Raw genomic sequence first — 18,086 nt, 5'->3', positions numbered from 1 at the left:
CGTTCTGACCAAGAACATTATTTTACTAGCGCGGTATTTCGGTCAGGTGCCAGGGATAATTAAAAAAACATCTTGCTAGCCGTGTGTGTCATTGAAAATGCAAGAGCTGAAAAGTGCTTGCTAATGCCCCCCCCCCCCCCTCCTCCCTCAACCAACCCCCCTCTAAGCCTCATTGAAACACCACCAGCATGGTAACGTTAGCTAACAGGCCTTTCGCTTCCCCCATTCAAAGGGGACAGCGGCGCCGTCTGCCGCCGGTTTTAAGGTCACGTCGGCCGCGTTTAGCCAGAAGACTCGTGCGTGCGCTCCCCGCGACGCCAGCGGCACCACAGCGCGACGTTATCCCGGGTGACAAGTGCTGTTTCCCGGGGTGAAAAGCGACACGGGCAAAAAAAACTGCTGCGTGTCTGCATGGCCCACCAGCTCCGACAGGCCTTTTTACCACCACCACCACCACCACCACCCCCCCCCCCCCCGAGCGCACAAGTCACCGCGGTTCTTGGGTCGAGCAGTCACGGACGAGTCAAACAGCCGGGTTTTACCGGGGTTTCGTTGCGTTTGGGCGCAGTTGTTGGCCGCTTGAAGCACGTCCCGCTTGGCTTTTAGCGGAGCTAAGCGGCTCTGCACAGATGGTCCGCTAGCTTGTTAGCTCAAATGCGACGGCGCGGGGCCTCGTTGATGGACGGAGATTTATCTCGTATGCAAAATATATATATATTTTTTAAAAATAAGACCCGCGCATACTCGCACGTGCGAGTCCTCGTGACATTTGGATTGTGAAGAACGCGGCAGGTTTTGTGGTTATTTCTGTGGGATTAAACGCCAGCTCTCGTGGGTCGGGGAGGAGGAGGAGGAGGAAGAGGGGGAGGCCCGTTTGTAAAGCGAAGCATATAGACAACTTCAGGTCTTAAGTTTCTTCTATAATAACTTAATTTAATTTCGACTTGAGGCCACATCGACGCACTGAGATTTAAGACGGAAATCAAACAGAAAGGCAGGAACGAGCATTAGGACGGAGGACGCAGAAGGCCAGAAAAGGAAACCTTCCCATGCTTTCACGCTTCTTCCTGGTCTCTGCGAGGAAGTGTTTCTATTGGCTCTCTGGAAGCTTCAGGAGTTTCAGCCTCTTTTTCAAAAAGCAGCTGTCAGCTCTTGTAAGGTCTTTGGCCAGTGAGGTCAACGTCCTAAACGTTCCTGGTGATATTGAGCTGACCCTCCTCATACGTTGCTTAAAGGGCATGGAATAAATAGCATGATGTGGTATTAGTTATATATATGACGTTTTTTTGAACAGACTAAAGTGTTGACAGACCTCATTAACAGTTGACCATTATCCTCGGACTACAAGTTTTGGACCCGTGTCAACTATTTGGTTTGGTCGGGTTGCCCTAATTGGCAACTGCTTTTCCAGTGTTATTAAAAAAAAAAGTTAAATCACAAACTTTCCCTTGTTAAGAGCTGCAGTCACATTTGTTCTGTGGGAGATTAAAACGGACAAGTGTAATGAATTCACATCCCAAAGATTAGATCCAATATCGAGACACCAAATCCAAGTTAAAGACGAGGTGATGAACAGGTGGTGCAGCTGAATGATCACCGCACAAGGCAGTGGTTTATTACATGTTCACGTCTCAGACTAGGTTCAATTAAGACTTGCAATAATGAATTCATGCAACGTTTCCTCACATTAAATCTCAATGCTTAGAGAAAACTCCCTCCGCTGTCATCGTTGTAATGTCACACAATGGCCACGTGTGACTCTGTGATTTTGCAACTTTGAACTGTTATTGCGACATCTTCCTTTTTTTTTTTTCCCTGCTTACTTCAGCCTCATGTTCCACCAAGCACAAATCTGGGAGTGATGTCACATGTTAAATGTCAACATATTATTTCCTTCAGCAGGTTTGTTAGCATGACCGTTAAAGGTAAAAATTTTACTGGATATTGGGTACATATGTTGGTGTGCAACTAAGGTGTAGCGATTTGATCTACCAATTCATTTGTTAAATAAAAGCTCCATAAATTCTCAGTTAAAAAAGCCACAGAAGTCGGCGTCTATGGCCGTCAAATGTATTGTTTTCTCTGATCAACTGTCCCGAACTAGAGATATTCAGTTGGGTTGAAAAAGGATTAATTTAGTCTAACTAGTAGTTTTGAGTTCTCAGGGTAATTCGCCTCGGCGGGGAGGGGCAGCAGAGGGCGGAGTTGTCATTGTCGTTCCAAAATCTTCACTCAAGTCTAGCAGGTTTTCAAGTGTTCACAATAACTCGATCTATTTACATGGATTAAATGGTTTTGTCACGGCTCATCGCAAACTTATATCAAACAAAAGTTACCAATTTGTTGAATAGCGAGTAGTGAGCTGTTGCTTTCGTTCGACAGAACCCGTTTCCCAGCAGTGTAAATCACAAGGATTCCTTTCTTCCACCGTCACACTCTTTCATGGCGTGTAATCATATGTCGTCCTATTACTACATCGCGCCGATATGTAGGCATGGGCGTGCTCAGGAGACTCATTGAAACCTGGTCTGACCTCATTTGTAGTAGCGATGCAGCATTTTTTAATGCTTGGCCAAGTTATTAATGTATTAATAACTAAAGCTTTCTATTTAAGATGACGAGGAGAGTAGTATACTTGTCACGGATAATTATGACCGAGGTGCACTAGAGAATAAGTGGTTTATGCCATCAAGTGTCAAGAATGATTTATTGGTTATTCGAATGTTTTTTTTTTTAAACACCCTGTGTGTGTTTTTGGGTTGGTAGAGGAACAGGTCAGAGCTTTGTGCTCCCGGTCATGGAGAAAGCGTCTGTTTGGGTCGTTGTCAGGATTCGTATTGCAGATGCCAGTGTCTTTTTCTTTGAGTCAGTCTCATGTGTTTCTGTTTGACTGCTTTTGAGTCATCTGAATCCGTAGGTGTTATTTAGAGTTGTAACGTTCACTGATAAATCAGAATCTATCATCTCCTCTGCATTGTTGTATTTTAAACTTTTGGGACATTAAGGGGTAGAAACGCTTATTTTAAATAGCATATTCTAATACCATCCCAGCCCTGCTCTTTGTGAAGGGACCTTCCTCTAACACTGTTGTGTGTTGGTGCAGTACTGTTAAAATCATACCGATGGCTAATTTGTAATCCTCGGTCCAAACAATCGGCAAGGTAAGCTTAGTTTGGTACGTGCGGCGCGCCTGCAGAGAGGAGCAGCGGGACATTCTTTCTCTTGTGATTGCGTTGGCCGTCCCGAGGTCGCTGGATTGCGGCTGGCTGTTTGTCGCTCGTAGTGCCGCTTCAGCAGTGCGGGGCCTCGCGCCTCGTTTGTTTCATTTGCCTGAGCTGCACTTTTTTTTTCTTTGGGCCCCTCCATTGACGTCCCACCGTGGATGACACGGCGGGGATTAACGGCACGGCTGCTGAGCGGTGGCTTTGTGTCTGGCCGTGCACAGGTTTGACAATCGCAGCTCTGCTAATTTCCACATGGAATTGTGACGCCCATGTGTGTACACAAAGTTAAAAGTGCTTCTAAAACTTTTATGTTTAAGCAAATCTACTTTTTTAAGTCAGATGTTACTGTTGTGCAAGTGGTCTGAAGCTGATTGTAGTGAGAAAGCATGTTATCTCTGCAGACATACAATACTCGTGTTTCCTCAACCATTATAGGGGGGAGGTGGGGGGGGCGTGCACAGTAGTTACGCGCTCATGTGGCACTCTGCCTGTCGGCCATTTGCCCGACTGCTGCCCCCCCCAACCCCCCACCCCCAAGTCATAAAGCCGGGGGAAACACTGATACTAAGTAGTTTTGTGATATCTCGCTCTGCTCAGTGTGCACGCAATCGGTCACCAATTCTGGTGACTCCTCATGGAATTATTGACAGCTATTGACAATTATTTTACTGCTGCAGATTTCCAGCAGACAGAATCAAAAGCCCTTCAATGTCTTCTAAGAAGCGTAGTTTGTTTTATTTTGTCATAAATGTACAAGAAGCCACACCTGTGCCTACACCGTCTCTGCTTGGTTTGAGGATCAGAGAGATCTATGTTGACAAAAATCTACTTTGAGCAGAAGGTCCCACAATCCAGTTTGAACTCTTTGTACATGTTTTATGCATAACGCTGCATGACTCAGCACTTCATGTTGTACTTTACCGGTGTCAGCCTTGTGCCTAGATATCAATTCCATCACTATGGATATATTCTTTCTTTGTGTGAACTGTTATATGGTCTTTCAGACAATTCAATACCTGTTTCAAGATCACAGCAGGAAAAGTTTTTTACCACATATTCCTTTTCAATCTAACGGTTATATTGATTCCTTCCCACAGTACATCTTCGGGGAATTCAGCCCTGATGAGATCAATCAGTTTTTCCTGACTCCGCGATGTTATGTTGAGGTAAGAATTTATTTCTACACTATTTGATCAATATTACGTGAGTGACGTTTGGCCTTTTCCTGCAATATGTGGTGGCCTCTAATAGTCAGCGAGATCTCTTTAGTCGGGCAGCAACAGAGTTCATGGGAGATATCATTCAAACGCTAATCCTGTACCTTTTTGAAGCAGGTGGGGCAGAAACTTGTTTTTAAATGCTGCATGTCATTTTACATTTTTTATTAGGTTTGTTTTGTTAACTACTTTATTTTCTTGCCTCCACACAGCTTCCGCCGTTCAATGACAAAGTTCCTTGCGTCAGTCAGTCTTCTGGTATGTAAATTTCATGCACACTTGATTGTTAGATAATTCACTTTTTCCTCCTGAACTTTTATTGGAATCAAAAGGCTATTTAAATGTTTGTACTTGTCATCAGTTTTTCAGAGCAGGTCCAAAATGAATGTAATATTGAAGCCCAAGCTGGACAGGGAGCAGCTTTTAATGTTTTTCATCATATACTTTAAATTTATTTGTAAATTCATCATATATTGTTTAGAATGAATTTCGTATCCCATTAACCATTTTCATTCATTAAATTTCAAGCCCCCAAATTAAATATGTAAGAGCAGCCACCTGTCTTTGATACCCGTTTGCACATGACACTTGCCTTACCTTGATTTGTATTGATTATTTAGGAACTTACTGCACTCCCGCTGTACCTTATTTTATGGAGTCAATGGGACTGCAGGTTTGCGGTGAGTTGAGGAGTCCGACACCCTGTGGCTTGACTAGCTGTTGTACGTTTGCTGTAAAACTCAAAATCCAGGTTTCAAAAACTGGTGGCTTTCTAAACCTTGCGCCTGTATTCTTTCTCTTGCCTGTTGGTATGATCTGTAGAGCTTTGCATGCTCAAGATGCTACAAAGTATCTTTTATCTTCTCTTGCATATAATGCATTTTCACCACTGCAGGGCTCCAAGTTGACTTAAAATCCCATTGAACTTTCATATGATTTAACAACATTTCTGATTTACTACGGGCGTAGGGATGGTTTGATGTGATCCCTAACATGCGTGTACGTATTTAGACTCTCGTTGTTATGGTTTTTATTGCTGAACGCGTTTTGAAGTGTGGTTTCAGTAACACTAACAGAGCCTTCTAATTTCAGTAGAGAACGTAACTGCTGTGTTCATACCCAGTTAACTGGTGGTGCAACGGATCATAAAACTCCGATCACGTCACAGATCAGATCAATACAAAATGAAAAGGGGAGCTAATCATATTTTTTAGAGATCCCTGATAATCCACATCCGCCAAATAAAGGATTTGCACTATACTAGTTATTCTACTTTTTATTTTTTATTTCTACCAAAACTACATTTTACATTGTAATGACTTCTGCCCAATGGTCCTAATTACTCACCAGAGCCTGAAGGCATCATAATGTGACCTCTGTTGGCCGTTGGCGTCCACCGTCGTGGGTTAGACCCCATTGTGTCACATCATAAGGTTAAAGTGTTGGGGGGGGAGCCGTTACACCACTACTGTCAACCCCTGCAACCCATCGGGTTTACAGTTTGGGGGACCGATCAGCTCTTTCACTGTTAAAGCAACTTGGATGATTTTTCCTGATTTGGACTAACAAATGTTTCCTATGTGTTCACCTTCTTCCACTCTGCGCCTCTGCATAATTAACTATTTAAGCTGCTATGCAACACATTATAACTTAACAATTATGTTGTGTTTATTTGTGTATTATTTACTTACATTTTAAGTACTTGCATAACATTTTGAAAAGTACCACATATTTTTTAAAAGACAAACTATATTGCTATACAATAAATATGTTTCACTTAAGAAAACCAGTTATTCTCATTCCAACTTCATTACATGAAAACACAACTGAGGACAAATACATTTGCATCCCCTGAGATGAATTGCTCCATTAGCAATAAAATAAATAACTAACCCCAAAAGAAATGATTGGGGACTAATGATGATGAATCTGAAAAATCTTATTTACACTTAAATTGTGTTGAAGGTGGGTATTGCCATGTATGAATGTGTACAGTGAGCCTGTTGCTGTCTTCCAGAATGCTGTGCAAACTATTTTCAATTTAATCTATATTATTAACTGAATCTCGATGAGCGCACCCAAATATCAGTTTATATTTGGCGTCATTGGGCAATATTCCGTAATAACGTTTTGGTATACTGTCATTCAAGTGATCTGAGAGAGAGAACATGAATGTTTTCAGAGTCCCAATCCGATGTAGAAACATGGCGTTACTATTGGCTGATCTACAAATGCTCATTCACGTCCTTTTTTTATGAAGGCTTGATGCAACAGTACAAAATGCCACACGAGAAGTTGCTCTTTTAGAATTGGCAAGAACTGCATAGTAGCCCACTATAGGAACGTAGAATGACAACCACCTAGTTTGAATATTAAACATTTACATTTTTCGATACATGAACGGATTAGTTAACCGCCAACCATATGATTAGATCTGATTACACAAAACACTTGCATCTTAAATGAATACCAAAATATACTAATGGCACATGAAAACAAATGCTTATAAAGTCTGTGCCGATTATACACTTACACTTGTCTCAGTTTAGCAAGTCTGGATTAGGATAACTGACAATACCCAAGATCATATTACCCCCTCTGCCTCAGTGCACCTGTTGAATCACCCATTTCTCGACTCCTGGGATCCCCGTAAGCGCAGATGGAATGTGGTTGAGAATAGACCCAACAATAGTTGTTTGGGCTAAAGACCGGTCCAGCAGGATTTGTTTAATTCTATTGGAATGTCTGATCGTGTGGCTCGAGGGTGTAAAACCAACTCTTCAGCAGAGCGTAAAATGCAACATGATTTTCATATTGAGGCCGTATTTGAAATGCAACCCCTTTTTGTTTCTAACTGATTGCAATGTTATCTGCCGCAGAAGACTATCAGCGCATTGAGTTTGGCGTTGACGAGGTGATGGATTCCAAGCCTGTTGGGCTGAACGATCCTTTGTTCAAGGTGTCGAGCACCCTCAACCCCCAAGCTCCAGAATTCATCCTGGGCTGCCAGTCTGCACAGAAGGCCCAACCGTCATCTCCCCAAGAGGACGATGTCCCCGATGGGGCCCACTTCAACTCACTGGATGGTCCTGACATGGAGGCCTCGGCCCTGGACAATCAGTCCTGCCAGGATATGGACGGACTCCCTGGCAGCTTGGGGCAGCGAGAGAGGAAGAAAAAGAAAAAGCGTCCGCCGGGTTATTACAACTACCTGGATCCATTTACTGGCAACAGCAGCAGCAGCGCGGCGGACGGGACGCCTATGGGGGCCCTGGTGAACGGACATGCGATGGGCGGCCCCCACCACGGGGCTGAAGATGTGGACGGCAAGGCATCGCCGGGGGGAGAACTCTCGACACCCGGACCGGTCTCCACGGCCGCACCGGCAGCTCCCGTCGCGGCAGCCAAGTTTGCCCCTACAGCCACTGCCAATCAGAGGACTTGTGATAGCCCTGATGACTCTTCTTTGGACTTCACAAGTGGAGCTGCCTCTTTATCGGACGGCAACAATGCAACTTCCTGCTCTTCATCCTCCTCTCAAAGCAGAGAGACGACAGAGGGGCCGAGGACTGCAGATCAGCAGCCAGATCTTTTGGCTCCCCAGAGCCCCGAACTTTCAGATACTCCACACAGCCCGCCCTCCAAATCCCCTCTTCCTCCTTCAGCTGCCGTGGCCGCGCCCTCTGTCGCCACTTGCATCACGACTACTGAACTGGAGGAGAGCGAGTTTGCGGACAGTGGGGTGGCCAATCGGCTAGCAGAGCCAGACGCCGCCGTTGGTGCAGAGGAACACCAGGGGGACTGCGAGGGCGGGGAGCAGGCTCAGCGGGCCTCCCCAGACTCTGCTGCCCAGTCGGCGGCGTCTGAGCAGGCCCCCTCGCCTGTGATTCCAGCTGCACCTGCTGCAAACCCCCCCAAATCTTGGGCTAGCCTCTTCCACAACTCCAAGCCTCTGCCTGGGGGCCCTCAGGCCTTTGTGGAGGTAAAGCAGGTTGTGGAGGTGGTGCCTCCATCCCTCGCTACACCAGAGCAGCCTGAGAAATTTGGGGAGTACAAAGACGGCCCTGTCCACGTTTCAGAGGATCCAATGGCCCCTAAACTTGCAGGTATTATGTGAACATGTTTTGTATTACATAAAAAAGACCCAACATACCGGTTTGATGTTTGCCTCTCCCCCTCCACTTGATGGCAATATTGAGTCAATTATACCATCCCTTCTTCTTGGTTCATGTTTTAAACATTTGGTATTTAGATGGTAAGTGACCAAACTTCTGCTGCGCATTTTACTATGTCTATATTTGAATATGAATGGCTCAACCACTCCTTACCACAGGGCAATGCATTTGGCGTGTTGCGCATGTTAAAGCAGTTCACAGACAGAACACTAGATGGTGCTACTTTATCCACAATAGCTGTCAGGTTCATTGGTCACATTTGTTACCCATTTGATCTCATTACACTAATTACAAGTCTCTGGGACACGGGAATGCTATAGCATGCTCTGTTTTTAGATCAGAACATTCAGTTTTCTTCGAGAGGCTTCTTCCTTTAGACACACACGTTTTGTGTCTTTATTCAGTGTCATTCTGAAACTCAAATGATATTTTAAGCCCCGTTGAGGTGATTGTTGGACATTTTTATGCAGTTTTGACACTGACATGTGGTTCACTGCAGTCATAAATTGCTAAACCTTAGAAGGTGATTACAATTTGGCCACTTAGACGTTAAACTCAAATGGTGAGATCATGTTACTTTACTACAATAACACAACACAGACACACACTAAGACTGCAGCTTAAACATTCAGTTCAAGTGAAAAAACATCTGGTCATTTGGTGAGGCTGAAAGATGGTGGTTCTGCTTCCTGTGGAGGAGCAGGTGAAGTGATTATACAGGTGACTACAGTCACGTTACCATTGAAGAACAAGACATGACCTATTTTTCTGTGCCTCTTCATGCTGTTTTTCTAATGACTTCTTTTGTCCCTGTGGAGCATGATGTTAAAGGGTACTGCAGTATTTGAGATTTGTCTGTTTAGATAAACCTGATTTATATTGCCTGTATTTACATGTTTGTGGTTCTCTGAAAGTATGGAGCTCATTAGTGTCCGTTTACCCAAATCCCACCTTTTTCTTTCCCCTTTTGGTTCAACATAGTAAGACTTTAAACCAGCAAATGGAAACTGTTTTAGTGGTGTTCATTTGAGTGCGTTAATTTGAGTGTTTATTCTGCGCTAGTGTTAATCTCTAGGCTACACTTTAAAATAAGTTTAATGGCAAAAATTGAACACACTATTCGTTGTCATAAATGTTTGTCATTGGATGCTTAATGTTTGTGTTAATTCTGTTGAGCGGTGTCCACGTTACCATGGGAGCTGTGTGTCGGTGACAGCCTCCCTTCCTAGGCGTGGTAAAGCAACTTCTTGCCTTTATTCAGATGGTTTCTCGTGCTGTTGTCACAAGAGACCAGAATGGAAGGAGAAACATTTGCGATGTGAAAACTGTGTGCTCCTAACTTTATTATTAACCATCATATGTGTTAATGCCATTGACAACAATGCTGATGTGGGTGGCCTGTTTAAGAACATTGTGTCTGTTTGAATCCCCAGAACTTATTGAAAATGTGAAGTTGATACATAAACCAGTGTCTTTGCAGCCGAGAGGACTGATCAACAAGGGAAACTGGTGCTACATCAACGCTGTATCCTTTCACTCCGCTGCTCTTGCAACTCAAATGTTTCGATGATGGTCCACTGTGGCTTATTTTTGTAAAATATTTCCCGCTGCGCTTATTTCCGCCCTGACTCTGGCCACTCAGACCCTACAGGCCCTGATTGCGTGCCCTCCCATGTACCACATGTTGAAGTCCATTCCTCTGCATAATGAAACGCAGAGACCCTGCACCTCCACACCCATGATGGACAACTTGTAAGGAGCCTTTCCGCTAAGTGCAAATTTCCAAAGTCTGTTCTGCTCAAGACCTCACCCTCACTTCTGTGTTTGTGTGACAGCGTTCGGCTGGTGAACGAGTTCAACAACATGCCTGTGCCATCGAAAGCCAAGCAGCAAGGTGAGATGCAACGGAGCCATTTTAAAGGCCGTGGTTTTTGCTTTTTGTTTGCTTCACTGTGTGTAATAACTGTTTTGTGTCCGCAGCTGTTGGTGAAAAGGCCATGAAAGACATTCGGCCTGGTGTTTCCTTTGAACCAACCTACATTTATAGACTCCTCACTCTGATCAAGTCCAGTCTGTCTGAGAAGGTAAAATGTGCTGCGTCTGGTTGAAAACATCCTTCCTGCACACGGATGAGTCAAGAGGATCTTTTAATTATCACATTCTTTTGAATAAGCTTCTTCCAGAACATGCGGTGCTTGAAGGAAATGTCCTTTTTCTGTTTGTTATATACGTTTTCACTCACTCAGAATTTGCTAACTCATTTCATGCCTTAAACATGCCGAGTCAATTCTGACTCAGTTTTAATGGCTAAAATGACAAACACGCAGGATGCGTGGAAGCCTCATTAAATGTACAAGATGAGATCTCTGTGTCCCTTCTAAAATCTGCCTCACTGTCTGTTCAGTGAATGTCTTGTTTGCAATACATTTGTGCACGGCAGCGTTTTATTGTGCATTAAGCGTTCTTGGAAGGGTTTTAATTGCTGCTGATTTCCTGTTTGCTGCACTCGTAGGGTCGACAAGAGGATGCGGAGGAGTATCTTGGCTTCACTCTCAACGGACTGCACGAGGAGATGCTGGCTTTGAAAAAACTAATCTCGCCACAAGAGAGTAAGCATCTCTTGCATGTACATTTCATCAGCAAAATGGGATGAATACTGATCTTGTTGACTTGAATCTTGCACATTGTGTGTGTTTTAAAGATAAATGCTTTACTTAATGCATGAACATAACTACAACAAAGTGGCGGAAGGATCTATCAAGTTTGTGAAATTGTGTGCTACTTGTTTTTCAATAAAATAGAAAAGGAAAACTCCACGAACACCAATGTATTGAAATGATAAAGATGCAGATTTATGATTAGAACAGGTGTGAACATTAAATATGCACCCTACATCACACAAATCCAAAATCCAGCTTTATTAAAGTTTTATAGTAAAGCTTCCATTGTCATCTAGTCCGATCAGTTAAAGTTTAATTGAATTTCCTCCATCTTGTAAACTCATCCCCAATACAAGGGGAAGAGTTCATTTTTCATACTTCATTGTGGTTTGAAAAAGGTTTTAAAGTGTATTTTCATTCTTGTTTTCTACCCGAAGCTCCTACACCCAACGGGCCGGAGTCTCAGCCAGCTGTGGAGGAAGATGTTGTCGATAAGGAGGAAGAAGGTAGTGAGGACGAGTGGGAACAAGTTGGACCCAGAAATAAGACTTCCATCACTCGCCAAGCGGACTTTGTCCGCACACCCATCACTGACATATTTGGTGGGCACATCAGGTACGTTGACAGAGCGCCGTGACGATGTGTTTCAGTGAGACATTTTTATGTGAAGGTGAAATAATGAGCCCTGTGTAAAGAAAGACATTATGTTGGCTGGTGAAGTAGAGGGTTGTTTTAATGTTGCCCTCGTGGGTTCACAAAGCGCTGCGTGCTTCTGCTAATTCCATTTTCCCAGTAAAGTCGTAAGAGGAAACTCCGAGGCTTACGATAGATGTGCAAGAGACACATTGTTTGTTCGTTAGAAAAGTCCTGTTTTATGGGAAGATGTGATTCATTTTGTAACCGCTCGTCAACATGAAGACGAGAGGTGAGCCAAAACAAAAGCGCGTACACGTCTCCGTATTCCACCAGCTGAATCTAGTGAGAAATCTGGTTGCAGGAGAAAAGGGTCAGTTAGTATCTCCGTAGTTTCAGTGTAACTGAGCTTTTATTAATTCTTTCAATGCAAGTGCTTTGTAAATACGTCGTATTGTTTTAAGATGTAACATACATATATTGGAGTGTTGTGTTTAATGTGTCCACGTTACCATGGGAGCTGTGTTAATAATGACGGTCTCCCTTCCTAGGCGTGGCACAGAAAGTTTGCGCTTTTATTCACACTGTCGCTTGTGCCTTTTTTCACAAGAGGCAAGAATAGAAGTGGAACATTTATTTTGTGAAAAAATACCTCATGATTCCGGAAGGTTTTGCTATGAAATTAATTGCTATCCACCTTTTCAATATTGACTTTATGAGCATTTAAATGGCTTCTTAGTGTCCTATCGCAGTTTGTTACTACAGTAGATGACAGAAAGCAGCGAGGGACCGAAGCCTTAGAGACAGACAGCCGTTCACTATGTTAAAACTAAAGTATGCGCTGACAAAAATAATTCCCATATGTTTTCATTGTACTATTCTGTGCTCGTAGTCCAGAAAGCGTTATCGTCCTCCTCTTCCCAGTCAATACACAAACCTCAGAAATAATTGTCCTCTTGTTCGCGGCGGCATCACAAATCGCTCCTGCCAGCGTCCTGCTCCAGCCTCCAGCACCGCCGTCCTCCAGAATAACCTCCACCGTGGGCCGATTGTCGTCCCGCGTCTCGACAGCGAGACGTGGGGTACACGTTCACAGACAAAGGTCTTAACCAGACAAACTGGAAAGAACCTGCAGCCGCCTAAATAACACGCTCTGAGGTTCTGGTCTGGCATGGTCCCGGTCAGCGCTTCTCCCGCAGTGCCTTAAAGGTTTATTTTCTCCCAAATGGTCTCAGCCAGAGAAACACGGAGCACGGGAGTGTATGTTTACATACGCCCACGCAGCCTAGTCATTATAACCCGTGTATTTGGTTTCTGAATCACTGTTTCAGTTTTAAAAATGATGTTGAGTTTTTAGCAGACAGGATTTTGGATTTGGATTTTATTGATTCTTAGATGTTGTGCTCAGAATCATTCATAAAGGTGCGTCATTTGAGGAGCTACTAATACAATAATTTTATAGTTTTGTATAAAACCAAGAGCCATAAAATAAAAATTGCACAAACCTGCTCTCATAACCGGTGTTATTTTGTTTTTTTTTCTTTCAGATCGGTGGTGTATCAACAGAACTCTAAAGAGTCGGCCACTCTGCAGCCTTTCTTCACCCTGCAGCTGGACATCCAGTCAGAGAAGATCCGCACTGTCCAGGAGGCTTTAGAGACCTTAGTGGCCCGAGAGTCGGTCCAGGGATACACCTCTAAAACCAAGCAGGAGGTATGAATACAGAGGACCGTCTGAATAAGAATCCAATGCTGTTAACTAATTCACAATGGAAAAGATAATATGCCCCTTATTTTTGAATTCTAGTATTGAATATTATTTTGTGAATTTCCTAAAAAGCATCAATCTATATTAAAGCTGTGATTTTCCTCACAAAAGTTACTCCATGTCTCAGAATAAGACTCCCCAACTATGGAAGAAAACATTAACTGAGAACATTTTGTTGGAGCGACAGAGGCAGGGAGCATCTGCTCGACGCTGCGATGGGCATATGTGTGTTTATGTAGCAGACAAACCGATTTTTCTGTGGCTTTCAGTTTGGAGGCAGTTAACTGTGATTTACAGCCCAGCTCTACTCAAAACCAAATGATTCATGATCCCGGCAAGCTGTTTCCAACAACTTCACCACTTTTCTTAAAGCTACACTTCCAAAGAACCCTTGTGGCCCGTTATTTTTTTTAAATGTTTTTAAAATCTTCAACATTGCATCTCTTTCGGTCTTTAGATCGAGATCAGTCGGAGAGTGACTCTGGAGGAGCTGCCCCCCGTACTGGTGCTCCATCTCAAGAGATTTGTTTTTGAAAAGACGGGAGGCTGCCAGAAACTAATCAAGAACATTGATTATCCCGTTGATCTGGAAATCAGCAAAGGTATGAAGTCCTCTCCCACTCACAGTGCATCAGCAGGCCTCAGCCTTCCTAAAATAGGAATAGGCGTTGATGACCAAAGTTGCCTGCACTGACCACAAATGATGGCTGCTTACAGCCGACAATGTCAACCAAAAGTAGCTTCTTTTTTTGTTGATGTGGGCTTATCGCGAAAGCCCCACTGTAAGACGAGACAGGAAGACAAGACTGAATGTCCAGTCACAAGAACTCCAACCCCGATGATTCTGCCAAATTAACCACAAATGTTGTTAAAATTTCCACTCAGTTTTTTCCTGAGAAAGAATAGTCTTTGATATTCAAGTAGACCGTTTTGTCCCTTAAGTGGAGTCTTGTGGTAGTGATTTATGAAACCTCCCAACTTCAGGCCGTACACAAGTTGCACAAGACTTTGATGGCAGTGCGCTCTTTTGAAGGGATCGGGTTCCGAATAAATCGAAAGCAGTGTTGCGGAGAAGTTGTACACCACTTTTCACCGTTTTCTACAACAACTGATTACAAAATACGTTTTTACATATTTTTATCCCTGTTATACTATCGGGCATGAAAATCCGTCACCTTTCGGTGAAATTCGCCGTTTTCAAACCAAAATAGGTGACCTACGTGAATCGTGTAGATTCTATGAGTTTTTCATATTCAGTGAACTGCGAACAGGGTGAGTGATGGTTTCAATCATTGTAATGTTTTCTGGTATATCAAAGTTAATTTACCCAGGAGCTTTATTGACATAGACTTAGCTAACGTTAGCTACAGCTTGATGAGTTGAGTCATCAAGCTAAAGCTCCGGTGGAAAATGATTAGCTAACGCTAACGTTTTTGAGAAGGTAGATTTTGAGGTGAGGGGACTGACGAGGCAGAAGGTAAAGTGGTCCACCGTTCTATCAATAAGCAGACCTGCCAACCTGATACGCATTTTGACTTCAAAGTACGCTGGTACGATTTGTCACTCTAAACTACGCAAAAATTTGTCCAAAATTAATTTTAGATTAGTTGACCAGCACACATTACATTGCAATGCAATATAATGCATGACGGGTATTTAATGACTTGTCCCCTATTAGTTGTCAATTCCCATCCCCCCCTCGTCGCTATGCAAAAAATGATCCCTGGGTGAAAAAAACCCACTTGAAAACCCCTAGAGGGTTAATATCCTTCTCACCTTTTTCACCCTTGACCCGTTTTCATGCCTGAATATGACTTTTTACATTAAGACTTTACGGCTTCCAGGTCTAAGCGGCTCTTCCTAATAAATCAAGTTTGTTTGTATTGTTTTCTTTCTAGATCTCTTGTCCTCTGGAGTAAGGAGCAAAGTTGTGAAAGGCCAAAGAACTTACAGGCTCTTTGCAGGTGTGTTTGCGTTTTGTTGTTTATTTACTTTTTACTTCTGCTTGTGATGTTGTTTTTGCAACAACTTTGTCATTGTTGGACTTGTGAACATGATGCGGCCCAAAACAACAATGATGATAATTATCATCGAGTTATTTCCCTCCTAGTCTATTAATTATCAGTGTATCAGATATTTACCATCAGTGAGCCTTTTAAATAAGCAAAACCCCGTAATGCACTTGTTTTCATGGATAAAGAGACCTGTTGTTTGACTTTTACTAGTCAAGGAGCTTTGCTTCCCCTCAAAAGGGTGCTAAAGCCCTCTGAGCTTTAAGTAAACTTGGGCAGGACAACTGTAATTTCGTAATTAAAAGAATACGTGTAGTAAGTGAGTTTTCTTTACATGCGCTAGATCAAACATTCTTAGTAATGATGCCTTTTAGATAAACTGTCTCCCATTTCTCTCGTCCTTATTCTTTCCCCCTGTCTCTCCCTCTTAACCAGTTGTCTATCACCATGGGAACAGTGCGACAGGTGGTCATTACACCACGGACGTCTTCCACATCGGTCTTAACGGCTGGCTGCGCATCGACGACCAGGCGGTGAAGGTCATCCCCCAGTACCAGGTGATGAAGCAGACTGCAGAGCGCACCGCCTACCTGCTGTACTACCGCCGCGTCGACCTGCTGTAGACACACACGCACGCACATCCCGACCTACACGCAAGATCACCCAGATATATTCACAAACGCACACAAAACATACATGCTCTAAATGCACTCGTTGACAGGACAGCAAATGGACACATGACAGAAACACACATAAAACTAACGAACAGGAACACTGCCCAACTTGTTCTCTTTGCAAGATTTTCCTCTTCTTCCCTCCCGTCCCGCTTTCCTGAGAACCAGCTTTTCCAACACCTTTTTTCCCCATGGTTTTTTTTTTTTTTTTTTTGGAGGAGGAAGAGAAACTTGCTGCATTCACAAAGATTCCCCTGTGACTGCGCTCTCTTCTCTGTGCACCACTGCTGTTTTTTCGTTTTGTCTTTTTTGTTTTTACTTTTAAAGCAGCGAGGAAAGGACTGTTGAATAGACCGAGGGGGGGTTTGGGGTTCACGGGTCAGGACCTGAGGCTCTCCTCTGACTGAGCCCACAGCTCGGCTCCGTCGGCAAACGGAGGACTCGCACACAGGAAGAACCATCTAGCACAGCCTGCAAGTGGACCGCCGGGGTGACTTCTCTTGTTTGAATAACGTTTTTAAGGAAATGACCTAGAAATATCAGTGTTTTGCCTTTTAGTGAAGGACTGTTTGCCGGAATTTGCAGCAGTTTAAAAGCCTAATAAATTTGCCCTAGTGCATTGAAAAGGCCCAGCACCAGCATTATCACGAGTCTCCTCCCACGGCCGGATTGTCGTCTTCGCCGCCACCACAATCTCCTCCTCATCCATATCCTCACTTTTACGATGCTTTTAAATCTAGGTACAACTTGAGCCATCAACAGGAGAAAAGAGTACCGTGAGAACTGAACAACTCCCTTGTTTGAGAGGTCCTCGTTATGGTATGTGGGGTTAGATCTAGAAAGACTAAAAAATATATATATATATGCGCTTTAGACTTTAATAACAAATGAGCATCTGTGCATAGAGTATAAACTGATTGATCACATTATGACAGGCAAATGAGTATTTTGCAAATGAAATATAAAAAAACCAAGACAAATATCAAATCTGACTAAAAACTTGTTTGGATTCTGAAGGACGAAGCTATTTTTTTAGACTCAGTTATTGCACGGTAGATTTGCCAACCAATCAAGACATTGCAAAACCTGCCCTTGTTTACTTTGTACATTTTCCTTCTCTCCGTTCTTTCTGTTGTCCAAAGGTTCCACCTGTGTACCGGTGGCTTATCTGTGTAGTTTTGAGCCACACCACCCCTCTTACCCCCCAATCTCAGCAGAAAGCGGGGGCTGCCTTAGGTTCAACGTGTAATGTTTTTTCCACTCGGTGTACAAGTCTCCCCCTCATCAGGCACCAACAGCAAATCTAATGTTTGTGAAGATTTGGGGGAATGTACCCGACACACCTCTGTATTTACTCTGTTGTGGCTCAGCCTTCCCTCTTCGCCGCCGAGGGGAAACTGCGTGTCGAGGGGAAGTGGGACTCGATCCGTGCGAAGCTCTGTATGAAACCTCAGACGTGCACAAAAGGAAATGGTGTTTGCTTTTGTTAAAAGATGTTGATTTGTGTTTCTTCCTTTTTTGGGGATCACTCATAGATTTTGATGAGTTTAGTTTGAGTTACTAAAGATGTTTTTTTTTTTTTTTTTTTTGTCATTTATTGGATGTCCCCATGCTCTCGCTCCTTTCTGAAAAATATGCTTGCATTTGAATTGGTGTTTGAAAAAAAAAAAATTACACAGGCTAAAGCACAACAATGAATAAAATTGAGCTAGTTCTTCGCTTGA

At 43.4% G+C, this 18,086-nt stretch overlaps 2 protein-coding genes across 3 annotated transcripts in view; one reads left to right on the top strand and one right to left on the bottom strand.

Annotated features, from left to right (window-relative positions):
* Positions 1-3,756, bottom strand: part of marveld3 (MARVEL domain containing 3) — a 9,222-nt gene extending 5,466 nt beyond the window's left edge. The window contains exon 1 of the mRNA XM_078084819.1: positions 543-3,756. The gene's annotated coding sequence lies outside the window, so the exon portion shown is untranslated. The remainder of the gene's footprint in view (positions 1-542) is intronic.
* The window catches only part of usp10 (ubiquitin specific peptidase 10), an 18,602-nt gene extending 516 nt beyond the window's left edge, over positions 1-18,086 (top strand). Inside the window, exons 2-15 of one of the 2 annotated variants that reach the window (XM_040196087.2) lie at positions 4,322-4,390; positions 4,654-4,699; positions 5,062-5,121; positions 7,321-8,547; positions 10,050-10,141; positions 10,259-10,368; positions 10,452-10,510; positions 10,597-10,700; positions 11,129-11,225; positions 11,714-11,891; positions 13,457-13,622; positions 14,134-14,278; positions 15,575-15,640; positions 16,124-18,086. In XM_040196087.2, coding sequence (XP_040052021.1) covers positions 4,322-4,390; positions 4,654-4,699; positions 5,062-5,121; positions 7,321-8,547; positions 10,050-10,141; positions 10,259-10,368; positions 10,452-10,510; positions 10,597-10,700; positions 11,129-11,225; positions 11,714-11,891; positions 13,457-13,622; positions 14,134-14,278; positions 15,575-15,640; positions 16,124-16,311 — 2,607 coding nt within the window. In that variant the 3' untranslated portion in view covers positions 16,312-18,086. The remainder of the gene's footprint in view (positions 1-4,321; positions 4,391-4,653; positions 4,700-5,061; positions 5,122-7,320; positions 8,548-10,049; positions 10,142-10,258; positions 10,369-10,451; positions 10,511-10,596; positions 10,701-11,128; positions 11,226-11,713; positions 11,892-13,456; positions 13,623-14,133; positions 14,279-15,574; positions 15,641-16,123) is intronic. The other variant, XM_040196096.2, reaches the window with a different exon arrangement.

The sequence above is a fragment of the Gasterosteus aculeatus genome, chromosome 12 (genome assembly GCF_964276395.1).
Source record: "Gasterosteus aculeatus chromosome 12, fGasAcu3.hap1.1, whole genome shotgun sequence".
Taxonomy (NCBI): domain Eukaryota; kingdom Metazoa; phylum Chordata; class Actinopteri; order Perciformes; family Gasterosteidae; genus Gasterosteus; species Gasterosteus aculeatus.
This window is presented reverse-complemented; position numbering and strand designations above follow the sequence as displayed.